The 14066-nt window shown below is 40.8% G+C and overlaps 1 protein-coding gene across 2 annotated transcripts in view; it reads right to left on the bottom strand.

Annotated features, from left to right (window-relative positions):
- Positions 1-2610, bottom strand: part of LOC147606874 (tocopherol cyclase, chloroplastic-like) — a 57911-nt gene extending 55301 nt beyond the window's left edge. For both annotated transcript variants that reach the window (XM_086791009.1, XM_086791010.1), the window contains exons 1-2: positions 2456-2610; positions 1954-2198 (exon numbers count right to left, since the gene is read on the bottom strand). In XM_086791009.1, the coding sequence (XP_086647135.1) occupies positions 1954-2198; positions 2456-2610 (400 nt within the window). The remainder of the gene's footprint in view (positions 1-1953; positions 2199-2455) is intronic.
- Between the last annotated feature and the right edge of the window lie 11456 nt (positions 2611-14066).

Raw genomic sequence — 14066 nt, 5'->3', positions numbered from 1 at the left:
CTTCATTCAACGCCATGCCCTTTCAAGCAAGTTGATCGTTCGTGGCCGCCTTTCAAGCAACGAGTCCTAGAAGGACTTCCTCCTGGCTAGGATCTCCACCCACATCTCGATTCTAGGAGACCCTTGGCCCCTAAGCACAAAATGGATGTTCACGAAGATGTGGGCTCGTGGCTTTAGCCCTACATTTGAGGACAAATCTGCAACAAGTCTCTTATGTGGTTGGGATCATCTCATCAACAGTCTGCTCCTATTGCCTCGAAGAGCATCTCCGCTAGCCTCTCATCTCGAACCCCCTTGTCTATCCGTCCAATGGTCACATGCTAGAGACTAGTCCAAATGTATCGTGGGGAGCTTTGAGCATGGGTCTCGCTAGGTCACTTGGAGATTAGGTTACGTTAAGGCAACTCCTCCAAAGGCCCAGGAGAGGAGCCTCACTCAAATTCGTAGTAGGGACAGACTCAGCCTCAACATCAATTCTTCCCTCCCTTCAAAGTGGTTGACCCCGATCCCGAACCCTCCTCCCCCGCAATGGCTAGGAGTGTACACCAGGCATGATATACACTTGGCAATCCATGGCGCAAATGAGAGCTCCACCTTACTCACCTTCCATGCGCATGAGTGGCACATTAACCCTAGGTCATCCATCGGCCAAGGTGGCTAGAGAGACTTTGGCGTTAGTGAATATCGGAGAGCCGTCCTCTCACACGCCTCAAGTGGGACCTCGAGGAGTGAACATAACATAATTCAAATGACAAGGAGATCCTTGGTACCCCACGACTCAGCCATAGGATCTAGATGCCAAAGGTTGAGGGTAATCCAGCAATATCAAGACACTAGCAGTCCCAGGGCCTCTCGTCGTAGTTTCTCACATTTCTAGTCATAATAACTTTAACTCCATAATTGAAGTATAGCCCAGCAGCCAAAAAAGTGTCCATATCAGCCCTAAAACTCAACAGAAAATAGCACACTCCCAGTGCTATCACACTCCGCAGTTCCCGCAACTTAGAGGAGAGTAGATTCAAAATTTTGTCCACTCAGGACGATTCCTCATGCAGAAGCCCAGACCAAGAACTCTCAATAGCAGCACCTTCTCCAGCACCTTAAACCTAGACACCTTCCATGTTCCCACAGCTCTAGACGATGATGCAACAGTGCTACGACAAGCAGCTGGGCTATCTACAATGACTTGCCTTCCCGCTATAAGCATCGTGGAGTGATGTTGTATTTGTTGACAACTCAGTTCAGCCCATGCTTTTAAGTAAGAAAATAACAAAATGTCTGCTTATTACAGGCTCCTACCTTTGTACTATGTTGGGATTTCCAAGTCCAGTGCACTTGTGAAGGGTTTCGAAGTTCATAAGGCTCATAGCCTAATAGAATGGCAAGCTGGGAACAAGAGAGGCAAGTATGGACAGCATGGTATGAAGCAAACTAAGCAATGGACAAGTTGTTTGCCAAGTGTGAGAAGCTTGGACGGTTTCAGCGCCACATGGGAAGCCCTAACCAGCAGTACGGAGAGAGAGAGGGGGGGGGGGGGGGAGCTACAAATGGCCCTCCAATCCAACCTCCATCCCCAAAGCCTTTATTTTCTCATTCATTCTTTAACAACAGACAACTGCACTAATAAATATGCCAAGGCTCTTCATATGGAGACATCTACATCATCTCTGCATTCAGCCTCAATGGTAAATTTCCCTTCAAGTGGTTTAATAACTCCTTTATGAAGAGAAGCTACTTTGGGCAGCCTGAAAAATTGTATCCTCCTTTAATGAGGATTTACCAAGGAACCAACAATAGACAAAACAGCCTTTGGAGGTATTGCACAATGCCAAATATGCAAAGATGTTTGAAGGCATTCTCGCCCATCTATGTCTAGCAAAGTCGTCGCTGAGTAAAGCCCATGCCTTCAAACACAGAAAAAGAACTTGGGGTTAAAGTTCACAAGCTACTCACTGGCCCAGAAGGAACCCGTATCCTGAGTGTATTGGCAAAGATACCCATCGTCACCTCCCATAACTTGAGCTCCAACTCCAGGAAACCTCGGCCCATGTTTAAGCTTTTCATGTTCACTTAAATTGCCAGTGAATGCAGGGTCTTCCACTGTATACATGAAGGCAAAGTTCATCTTCTCCTCAGGGATGGACACTCTGAAGTACCAGCCCTCAAAGAAACGGCGTTTGCTACCGTCAAAGTGGTACCTGGGGAAAATACAGATCTCCTTAATACATGCAGCAAAAGCTTTCCATGATCAAGAGGTGGAAAGCTTGCCCTAAACTAGGGATGGCTTAATCAAAGGGTATATTGATGTCTTAATCAAAAGGTGGATTAGTTCCTTATTCAAGGCTGCTTGTCATATGAATTCCTTGATGGAAAGGGTTTGTTAGGTCCTTAATCAAAGGATGAGTGCATTTACATTCGAAGTACAAAAGATGGGTTGAAGGGCTTCTGGTCTTACCCGCTGTGAGGAGTCCTCAAGGCTCGTTGAAAGGTGGTGCAGGAAACCATGGGCTGTTCGGCAGGTGTTGCTGTTGCTGTTGCTACGGCTGGGCGAGGAGAGTAGCTTCTGCTCTGCAAACGAAGGACAGAGGAGACCTGGCTGGCTAGAGCCATGGAGGATATCCCACAGTGAAAACTAGCAAGGGTAGAGCGCAGCTTCTACTCGATATGTTGCAGTTGTAAGTGGTGACGATGTACGAAATGATGCAGTGCTGCATGTGATCGCATGAAAGAAGGTGCACATTCCAAGAGCACGAATCCCCCCATAAAAATTAATTTATTGGCTCAAAAAAGATTACACGAACTTCGAAGAAAGTGTTGACCGTGTCCATTAATTTGCTTGCAATAATTTGCTTGCACGATTGCAGCAAATTAATAAAGCAATAAGGTTAGCCATAATTTAACAGACATTAAGAATTTAAGAACAGCACATTTTTATAGGTGTCGCCTTAACCCTCTTCTTCTGTGAGGGGAGGGTTGATTTACTTCATCCTTCTGATAGCTTCTATTAAGGCTCTGTCTTTTGAGAGGAATAAAAGAATCTTGTCTCTGATACTTTCAAGTTGAATCATTGTGTAATCTGATTTCCTCTTTTGTATTTTAATCCTCTTCTCTAGCTTGAATAGGGCTTGTGATTGGTTGTTCCAGAATCTGATGCATGTTAAGATCAAGCATTCAGCAAGGGGAGGGCCCTTAATTTCCACGCGGCATGCATATGTAAGGCCACGTGCAGTGTCCACGTGCAGTGTCCACGCGGCATGCATATGTAATTTTGCCCCTCTACTTCATAATTCAATTGCCTGATAGGTGTCGCCTTAACAAAGTTGAAGATAAACAGGTAGCAAACCCAAAGTACAGCATACACTTTCTCTGAGCAAATTACAGTAAGCAAACTACAAAAAGCATGCTTCTTCCTCTGTAAGGCCAGCGTATGTATAGACAAATGGTGATAGATGCACGGAGACGTCACTGTCTAACGATGGCTTTTTTGAACTTCTCTATTTCTTTGCCAAACAGACAGCTATGATGCGTTGTAGTCTTGCCGAGCATGACAGCTCTCATCATCATCATCATCATCAATAATGATAGGATTGCTATGACTTCCTGGCAGTGTATAACTCAGTGCAGTCATCATAATGTGCCTCTTCATTTCTCCCATTGTCGTCTTTGTCGATCTGTGATTGTTAATACTGTGTCTATGAAGAAAATTTCATCAATGTCTATGCACTATGTAAGGTGAGGGAGTTTCATCACTTTCCAAATTGCAGAAGACCTTCTTCTACTCATCTTGTTTCCTATCTTCGGTATTATCCAGGATGTAGCTAGATAATACTTGCTAGTGCAAACCATTCTTAGAAGTGTGCTTTGGAGTGAGGCACCAAGCTTGTTAGCAATGTAGTTATCCATAAAAACATAAGCTCGTTCAAAAAGATTGACGAGCGACAAGCAAACCTTGTTTTTCAAATCAGCCTATCTATAGAGAGCATAAAGTTGTCACCCTCTTGTTATCTCTTTAACGGAGATGTTATGTGAGAAGCACTTGAAATGCAGTTTGTATAAGTCTTTCACATTCTTATTTGGCATAAACCGCTAACAAAGACAGTTTCACATTCTTAACCAATCTATCCAAGGGAGGATCCAATCTTCTGACAAACCCATGGACCCAACCCATGTACCATTTGATGACCTTGCCAATGCTTATGAGAGCAATGGAGCCATAAGGGTGACCACCATCTGAAAGTGCAAATGATTTGGAGTTCCTTCTTTCTCAGGCCCAAACAAATCCTTCGAGCACTCCATTCTCATGAACTCTTCAAGTGGTTCCCAACAACACAGACATATCTCCGTTTCTGATAGTGACAATGACGGACACGTCAAAGAGTTTGGTCTTTTCTCTAGCAAAAAACGTGGAATATTGTGCACAGATGGCTCTAACTTGGTGTTTTCCTCGTTTGCTAAATTCGATGCTGGTTTTTTTATCTCTGTTGATGGTAGGTTCCAAACGAGCATGCCAAATAAAGGTCACAAATGAAGTGAACAAAGAGACGAATGAAAAAAATTTGACGAAAAGCTTGAAGGAAGACATACAGACTAGAGGAACGAGCTTTCTGCTTCACTGCATGAAGATTTCGAACAGTAAACGGGCCTTATGGAGGCATCGTGATTCTGGATGACAACCGATCATTATGAGCCCTCTGTACAATGATGTTGACGGTTCCCCCTCATGACAGAGCAAGGACGTAGAAGAAGGATGACGATTTGCATCACAACATAACAAGAACGACGATCGACTTCCATGACATTGCTAATGTCATAAAATGGTTTCCTTCTAGGAGGCAAGATGAGGACAACAGAGGTGTAGTACAAGTCATCAAGCAAGCAACAGACAAGGAGTTAAGCTTAATAAATAAGCAACAGAACGTCTAGGAAAAGAAGGGCACACGAGAGTATGGTGAAAACGAAGAGACACTAATTGTAAAGCAAACATGCATGCCAATAATAGACAAGCAATAGGGGTGAGCAACAAACAAGTAGTGAAGCTCATTAAATAAGCATCAAAACATCCAAGAAAAGAAGGCCACACCACAATATGGCGAAAATAAAGAGATACCAATCATAAACAAACATGCATGCGTATGTAGAACATGGCATCTTAAGGAAGCATATGAACCAACGAGAAAAAGGCGCATCACAGTATGGCGAAGACAAACAGTATGCCTCCCATGCAAAAGAAGGATACATCACAGCAGAGGCACAAATCAAAAACCATCAAGAAGGACGACATGGAAGAAGTCTAGATGCAACTTGCCGAAGGTTGTATAGAACAACTCCAAAAACACGCTGGTGCGGAGGTTGATAGTCCCTGAGAAGGGAAGCCAATGAGAAAACAAGAGGCACAAGGTGCCAGCCTCAGGAGCACAAGCTAGACAGAGCATCCAAAGAGCGCAACATCGGCCCGCACGACCAGAGTGGACGGCTTACTGATCGTTGGTCGATTGACACAAATAGCGATTGCAGCAAGCAAAACGACTGCAAATGATGCTAGGGCACAAATGCCAATGCCAGCAACCATAACGATAACAAATGATGGCAAGCCATGTAAATAAGCCACATCTACAACCATGCACGAGGTTTGAGGCACACATGTTAGATCCAGCCAAAGTGAACCCAATGAAATAGCGTTCAAATGACACGTGTGAAGGAGCGCCAAAAATAGAATTTCCACAACCCACGAAAATAGCGTTTAATGGTGAGGTTCGAAAGAAGAATTTCAAAAATGCGAGAATAAATTAATTAATCCTCCCAAAAAAAGGTTTTGGGTGCATATTGAGGGGAGAAAGGGCCCATAGAGAGAGTGAGTGAGTGTGTATAGAGAGAAAGAGAGAGAAACAATAAAAGAAAAGGTGTGCATGTGTGCATGAGTGCAAGAGCACAAGCCAAAAAAAGGAGAGTAGGATACCATGAACATTCAAAGTAGAGACATCATGACCTTGGCCATTGAGTCCAAGGTCAGAATAAATCTACTTCAACAGATATAGACAAGAAGAATGACAAAGAAAATTTGACCTTCAAAGAAAAGGTCAACCTGATCAAAAGATTATGACTAGGCCTTCTAAAAGGCTTCCTTGAACTAAAGCCACTCACTAATATATCTACTATTTTGTAAATCTTCACTAGACTAAGTTGGTGAAACAAAAGCAAAGAGAGCTTGGTAAATCCAAACATGTCTAGACTAAGGTGGTGAAATTAAAGCCAAAAAGGAGCTTTGTAAATCCACACATATCATAAGTGATGGATAATCATTTGAGGGGAAGTGTTAGAAATAGAAAATAATCATATGTCAACAATGTAGTGAGCCAGAGTTCATAGGTTTTAAAGGTAATGAATATTGCATATAGGGAGTTTATTTTAATGTATTTTGGTGCTTCTAAAAGGCTTCAACAATTAATGGAGAGAACAACTCTTTTGGCTATTGCGCTAATTTCTTGTGTGCATCAAACTCTTCTCACTTATGTTAATCATTATCATTAGCTTAATCTCATGCTTAAATCTAAACTTCTTTCCATCCTAATCTATGCCACATTTTTCCCTTCCTAATGGTGATCGCATCCTCATGTTACCAATCTCGAGTGGTACAGATGATGCTACTAGTTTCAAAGATATGGTTAAATGATATACTTGGTGAAGAGGCCTCAGTGTGAGTAGAGACCATTCTGTGTTGGGGGGCCTATTGAAGATAGGGTTGGGTACGCCATTGAGTTAGGAAGCATGTCAAGGCTGTACTATTGTGGGTGGAAATTTGCTTGACGCAAGGCCTCCTCTTCGGGTTTATGAGTTGGTTGGGCATGTACAAGGAAAGAGGGCCCATAGCTTGATTGCGGATGCATGTGCTAAGACTACCTTCCTTTTATTGGAAATGGTTGATGGTGGTCATGAATGGTTTGGTTCAGCAAGGTATAATTCCCAAATCTCATGGTCAAATTAGAGATTGGGAAGCTTCGTTATTGTTTGTTTCTATTTGGGTGTTGAGGTTCTTGTTGTGATGCTGAAGGGTAGTCGAAGAAGAGAGAAATGGTCCCATGAAGACTTCATGGAATCATTCTCATTGAAGATGTTGGGAGGTTCTTGCACACTTGAAGAGGATCCTTGTGCAATGGGTCCATACCATGAACCCTATAGGGTTTCTCCTACCATGGCCACCCATCAGTGAGTCGGAGATATCACACATGGACGACAACACACACGGGCACACCTTTAGTCCTTATAGCCCACGCATGATACCTACATGGGCTATGAGTATCGAATCATAGCCAATGCATGATACTTGCATTACTCATAAGGGCATTGCAACCGATGCACGATAATTGGGCTAAAGGTGTTCCCATGTGTGTTGTCCTCCATGTGTGAGATGACTCCAAGTCGCTACTTTTCAACTCTTATTTCTACTTTCTTTGATATTTACATTTTAGGCCGGTTTTGGGGAATCAAGGTTATGAAGCTTTTTGCTTTCTTACCCCACCCGTTTGCCTTTTAAGGAGTCTTTAAGGTCACCTCTTCATATTAAGGCTTGTGGCTTAAAAAAAAGGCGTTGGCCTCATGTGCCTCGTAGATGGAGAGTTCTTGCTATAAGTAGGCCATATGAATGGTTTGAATGGTGCCTCTTTTTGTAAGGGCTTGCTCGAGGTATGTGTAGACTATTTGATATAGTCAAAGGACGTGCTTTGGGTTTTATTACTTATTGGGCATATGTCAAAGCTGGCAGTAGGTTGACATAACTCCTCGGCAATTAAGGGTCTCCATGGCTACTACCATGGCAAAGCAAAGCGAATCTTCATTAATAAGGTAGTTGAGCCCAGGGTGCCATGAGTTCAAGGGCTTTCTCAAGATATGTGTAGACCATTTGATATAGTCGGAGGATTCCCTCTCGGTTATGTTGGCTGTCAGCCATATCATAGCAGTAGGTCGACTTCACTCCTTGGGGGCCATGGTAGAGTGAAGCAGATCTTCATTGATGAGGTAGTTGAGTTCGAGGGGTGCCAAGAGTTCAAGGAGGTGGTCCTCCTCGATAAAAAATATAGAGTTAATGAACAAGTGGCACCACATGGCAAGGTTGGACACACCATGTGAGATTTAATGGAGTTCAAAAGGGTGGTGTCCAAGGAGAAAATGGATTGGTCGTAGAAGAATAGTGTAGCAAGGGTTAGGTGTTCATAAGGTGTTGACGTGCTTGAGGATGGTTAGATAAAAAGATATTGAATTGTAGCAAGTAAAGGAAAAGGGTGTGGTTGATAAGCGCGAGGGTATCAAAGAGGGACTGACTATTGGTTGGTAAAGATGTCGAGGTTGCCAACTAAAGAATCATGCCCTTCCAAAGGGTATCATCTAAGGTAATGGTTCCTTTCAGCTTCTGAATTTATGTGTGTACCTTGGTTTCTTCAGCTGTCCACTTGGACTTGGCTTGGTTATGCTCCTCATGGAATTTGTTTACTGCTTTTTTTGCCATGCGAGGGTGTTTTCACACTCTTGTAAATTGGTTAGTAGCATGCAAATCTTGGGCTTCTTCTGCTTTCAACTTCCTTAAGCTCTTCTAGGAGTTGGTCTTTGTGGTTTTAGTGTGCCATGGTTATCCATCATATTCTTTATAGCTTCCAGTTCTTGGGGTATGGGCACAAAGTGATCTTTTTGGAGCTAGCTTTGGAGTGAGATTATTTTGACAACCACTCTCTCTATATACCCTTTATTACCTCTGTCCTCTCTCTCTTCTCCCCTCCTCCTCCCAAGCCTTGAACCATAGTCTATGACTCATGAAACTCATTCAATTAATTGAGGGTCACATAGTACTCCCCTTTTTCTCCTAACATTTATCCAAAATCACTTGCTATTTCAACCCTCCCCTCAGTAATGAACTACTACCACCATACATACACTAGGTCTATTCTCTTAGTCATTTTCTAGAGTGATCTATCACAGGTATCTCATAGGCTACAATTTTGGCTTAGGGCTTAAAGTTTTACACAACGTAGAAATAGAATGAGTGGTTATACAGAAGGTGGGAGAGGTGCCCTCTTCCATCAACTAGAAGAGATGTTTTGATAATCTCGGGAAGACCCTTTATTTGTCTCTTCTTTGAACATTATGTTTTCTTAAGTGTTATTTGGAGTCTTTTTTTTGCTCCAACAATCTCTCTTTATGTGTCCTAGTTTGCCACCAAAGTTGCACTTAACTTTGGGTCTTGGTCCTTTGGTGAAGAATGCTTTCTCCTCATAGTGTGATGAAAGTCCCCCCATTTTAACTTTGAGTCTTTTCTCCTCTTTGATCACGGCTACTTCAATTTTGGTGAAGGTTAGTTATGGTAGATTATTTAAGGTAGCCACCAATGGGATAAATGCTTCCAAGGTTATGCTCTTGAGAAGGATTGCTATGGCATCCTCCTTATCCACTGGAGATCCATGTAAGTTTTTGTATAACCACTTTTCATTTTGTTTAAGTGGCCTTGGAAGACTCACTTTCTTTGATATCCAATCCAAAAATAATAATAATTTTAGACTAATTTTAGTGTTCTTTTGTTTGGCACCAAATAACTTCTCTAGTTCATCACATGGTCCTTTAGAAGTTTTCTTCCGATACAATATGATGTGGGTAAAACTACCTCCTAGTCCTAATGCAATGATGGCTAGGGATCTCTTATCTCTTCCAAGCTAAAATGTTTTCTCTTCTTCTCTTAAGCTAGGACACTTCTTCCTTTCACTCATAATCCTCCCTACTAAAAGCCCAAGAGCACTTAAGATTTACTTGCCATACATGGAAACTTAAACTTTTTCTTGGCACCAAACAACTTCTCTAGTTCATCACATGATCTTTTAGAATTTTCTTCCAATGGATGAAACTATCTAAAGTAATGATGGTTAGCGATCTCTCATCTCTTCCAAGCTAAAATATTTTATCTTCTGCTTCTAATCTAGGACACTTCTTCCTTCCACTCATAATCCTCCCCAAGCCCATGAGTAAAAGTTTAAGCTTTACTTGCCAAGCCCATGAGTAAAATATTTTATCTTCTGCTTCTAATCTAGGACACTTCTTCCTTCCACTCATAATCCTCCCCAAGCCCATGTATGGAAATGGTCACCTTTAAATTTTAAATTTATCAACTATGAGTGGAGTTGTCATGTTTCCTTGTGGGGGGATGAGGTCTTATGAATGGCATTCATATAATTAACTCTTCCCAATTTCAAGAACCGTGAAACTAGAGAATATCATGTTTCAGGAGAGCAAATTGGAGTACTAAACCAAGAGGCAAAATGAATTTGATGATAAAAAGTCTTTAGCAAAACAACCCAATGGTATAGTAGAATCCATAAAATGGCTCATAAAATTTATTGTAATTAGTGCTAATTACCTTATTAATAGAGGTACTTTTTACTAACAACGCAGAGAATGATTTAAAGATTAAAGCTTACGTGGTCATTATTTGTTCTTATTAGTCCTTTTATGTACACATTTTGTAATCCCCACCCTAGCTTAGGTATTTCACATTGCCTATGGCTAGGGGACCACCTTTGTAAAATGGAAGCTGGCCACATAAGTCTTGTACATATGAAGAGAACATGTTTTGGGCACCTGATAAGTGTGGGTAGTCGAATAAAGCCCACATGTATGTAAGTGACTTATGAGGGTGTGGAAAGTTACTTTTTGCAATACAATCTATAACTAAGCTCAAGTTTAAGGGCTCCTCTATTGACGCACTGTTAAAGCTACCTTGCGTTCTCAAAATGCTTGGAAAGACTCACGAATCAGCCGAAAGGCGTTTGCTTTCCAAAATTATGATGGCAAGAAGGATGCACAAGTTCTTATTACATATGGATTAGCCAATTAGATGACTATTTCTCTGGCAAAAAGTTCTCAAAAAAGGATAAAATTAAATATGCTTTGTAATCACTTGATCGAAAGTGCTGCCTTATGGTGGAATGTGATCAAACAAGGTGAACATAGACCAACATGGAAAAAGTTCCAAAAACTCTTAAAGAAACATTTCCTACCTTCACAATACAAAGCTAAGGCTCAACAACAATGATTTACATTCAGACAGCTTAACAGACAAAATATATCAACTTATGTGGATAGGTTTTGGCAAAATTTATTACAAATGCAGGTAATCAAAAAGGTTTGCACCAAGGATCAAAGAAGAAAGTTCATAGTAGGTATGAAACCTACAATTCAATCTGAGGTAAATATGTTTCGATTTATTTAGCCTTGAATTGTGAAAAGAAAAATGATTTTCCTAAGAAAACAATGACTTCTATCTTGTTATCTTCTTGTTTCTTGCATGCTTCCATGTCTACGTATTTTCTTGGCTATGGAGTTTTATAGAGTTTGCTTGTATGTGTGAGTGCTTGAGTGTGTGTGTGTGTGTGCATGAGGTGAACTTTCTTGCTTGATTCTTGCTTTGAGAATAGCTAGGTGTGGAGTGTAAGAGATTGAGAGAGAGAGAGAGAGAGGAAGAGGTCCAAGAATTAGATTAGTAGAGCTTGAGGGATTGACAACCCTTGAGGTCTCCATTCTCGTGCAATGCACTGCCACCACGACTCTAGACAGGTTAGTACTCCTTGGTGCTGACATGCTTGTTGAGAGACTATAACTTCTCTACATAAGAGGTCCAAGCATTAGATTAGTAGAGCTTGAGGGCTTGGCAACCCTTGAGGTCTCCATTTTCGAGCAATGCATTGCCACAACTCTAGACGGGTTTGTACTCCTTGTTGGTGTTGACATACTTGTTGGTGTTGACTTCTTCTCTACATATAAGAGGTGCCGCTGTCGGGAGGAGTAAAGCTAGTGCTAAAGTGGAATTGAGACATTACAATGATCCATTGTTTGTTTTTTTCATGCCCATGAGTTGCAAAACTTATGATGGGGTGTTTTGTGTGAGTAGATTAAGCTTTTCCTAACCCATAACCCGATTCTTGTGCTTTTGTTGATTTTGCCTCATTGGTGAAGGTGGATGGTTGAGTTGAGCTCCCCCTTTCTTGTGTTTTCGTTAGTGAAGATGGATGGTTGTGTTGAGCTCCTCCTTACAAGGTTGAGGTTAGTAATCTCTCTTGTTAGGCTTTTCCATTGACATCATGAGCATTAGATTAGGTTAATTAGGCTAACCAGGCTCAATTTATTAATTTCCTACTATCTCCAAAAGGGTAAATTTGGCCCATTCACTCAAGTAGTCCCACTAATGATTGATTTTGTTGTTTAAGGGGTAGAATAATCAAATTGGCATCACTGGTAAGTCAATTGCAAAAAACCAGAGCAATAATAGTCAAAACAACTCTTTATTTTTTGGAATTGTGGATCTGGTAGGATTGTTTTAATCTTAGAAGTGAGATCATTTGGGGTAGACTCACTTTATCCAACCCCTAGAGTCGAATCTTTTTTACAAGTTAAGTATAGTCGTTTAAACAACTAAGTAGAATCGTGTGTAGATGTTGTAATCAGCTTTAAATTGACAATAATCATCATTGAATATGGGTACTAATACCTTAGTACCTGCAAAATTAGCAAGGAATATTTGGTGGGGATATGCAATTAATGTATAAGAGTCAAGGCACTACCTTACACTTATAGTTTTTGTAGATAGGTTGAATCAACCGATCCTAAGAAGTACAATCAATTTGATCCCAAAAGTAGAATTGTCCAATTATGGAATTGTTCAATAGTTGAATCATCCAAGTTTAATTGTTTTTGTAATCCCAAAAGAAAGATCATCAAATCACAAATCATTCTGACTAGAACTGTTTGGCTCAAATCGTTCCAAGGATCTTTTTTAGCAAAATCATTTTCAGTGGAATCATTCTAACAAGGATCGTAGTGGGATCATTCTAACAAGGATCGTTTTTAGTGGGATTGTTCCAATAAGGATCATTTTCAGTGGGATCGTTCTAACAAGGATCACTCCATTTGGAATCATTTCGGCTAGAATCATTTCTTCATAGGTGAATTGTTCATCAATCCTTATTGGGGTAGAATTCTAGAGGCATTAAATAATCAAAAAACTTGTCAGTGCAAGAGATTTTGACCATAACCTCTTTTACACTGCTGAATTCGTCAACGGCCACCCAAAAGCATGCCTTCTTGTATTCTGGGTGGAGAACATTATGATTATGCTTGTGGAGTGCAAAAGGTTTTGTAAAGCTATAGGAATCTTCAAGATATTATAGCCATTTTGGGTATGGAAGAACTCGATAAGATGATAGTTGCTTAGGGCCAGCTAGGATGAAGAAGAAAACAAATGTGATGCTACTTGCACAGCATGGGACTTGTGCATCAAGAATGTAAAGAGCAGTGAATTAACGTCTCCAATGAAGAAGAAGAAAAATATAATGTCACTTGCATTATGTGAATTCACCAATAGCCACATCTACATTGTGCAGAATATCGTGACCTCCACATTGCGCAATAGATTTTTAACGGCCACCCATTTTGCAACAAGAAGATAAGCTTTGATTAAAGACCTTTATGAATTAAGGTTTTTATAAAAATGGTGTGGATATCCTCTACAAGGGGTGGTTCACATGTAGAATATGCTGACAATGGTTCAAAAAAATGCACAGTGCATAGTAAGCTCAATAAAATTTGAGGTTGTAATTAGCTCTTCTTTTTGAATTAAAAACCAAAGAAGTGGGAGCAAAATGGGTAGAGAGCTCCAAAGTTCAATATTTTATGAGGGAGTTTTTTTAAAAGGCATATCTTTTGTGGGGTTCTTTCCAGATGCACTTTGGGCCTTTCAAAGTGACACTCGAGCAATGTGCTTTCAATGTTGATGGAGTTATTTTCTTGCTTGTGATTGGGAGTTGTTTTCTTTACCTTATCATTGTGTGAGAAGGATTTTATGTTGGTGTGGAGTTTGAGAAGAAGAGTATGTTTGTAAGAAGGAGAGGATGTCTAAATAACATTGAAGGTTGAGAAGTGATGTGGTGTGGTTTCACAATGGCAAAGGAGTTTCTCTTTGTGTTTTTAGGGACCCATCACAACTATCCATAGAAGGAATGATAACCGCTATTTTTTTGTACCAAAATAGTATCAAC

Source organism: Cibotium barometz, chromosome 56, assembly GCF_041138505.1.
Source record: "Cibotium barometz isolate CiBa-2024 chromosome 56, ASM4113850v1, whole genome shotgun sequence".
Taxonomy (NCBI): domain Eukaryota; kingdom Viridiplantae; phylum Streptophyta; class Polypodiopsida; order Cyatheales; family Cibotiaceae; genus Cibotium; species Cibotium barometz.
Note: the sequence above shows the minus strand (reverse complement) of the source record. Positions and strands in the feature narration are given on the sequence as shown.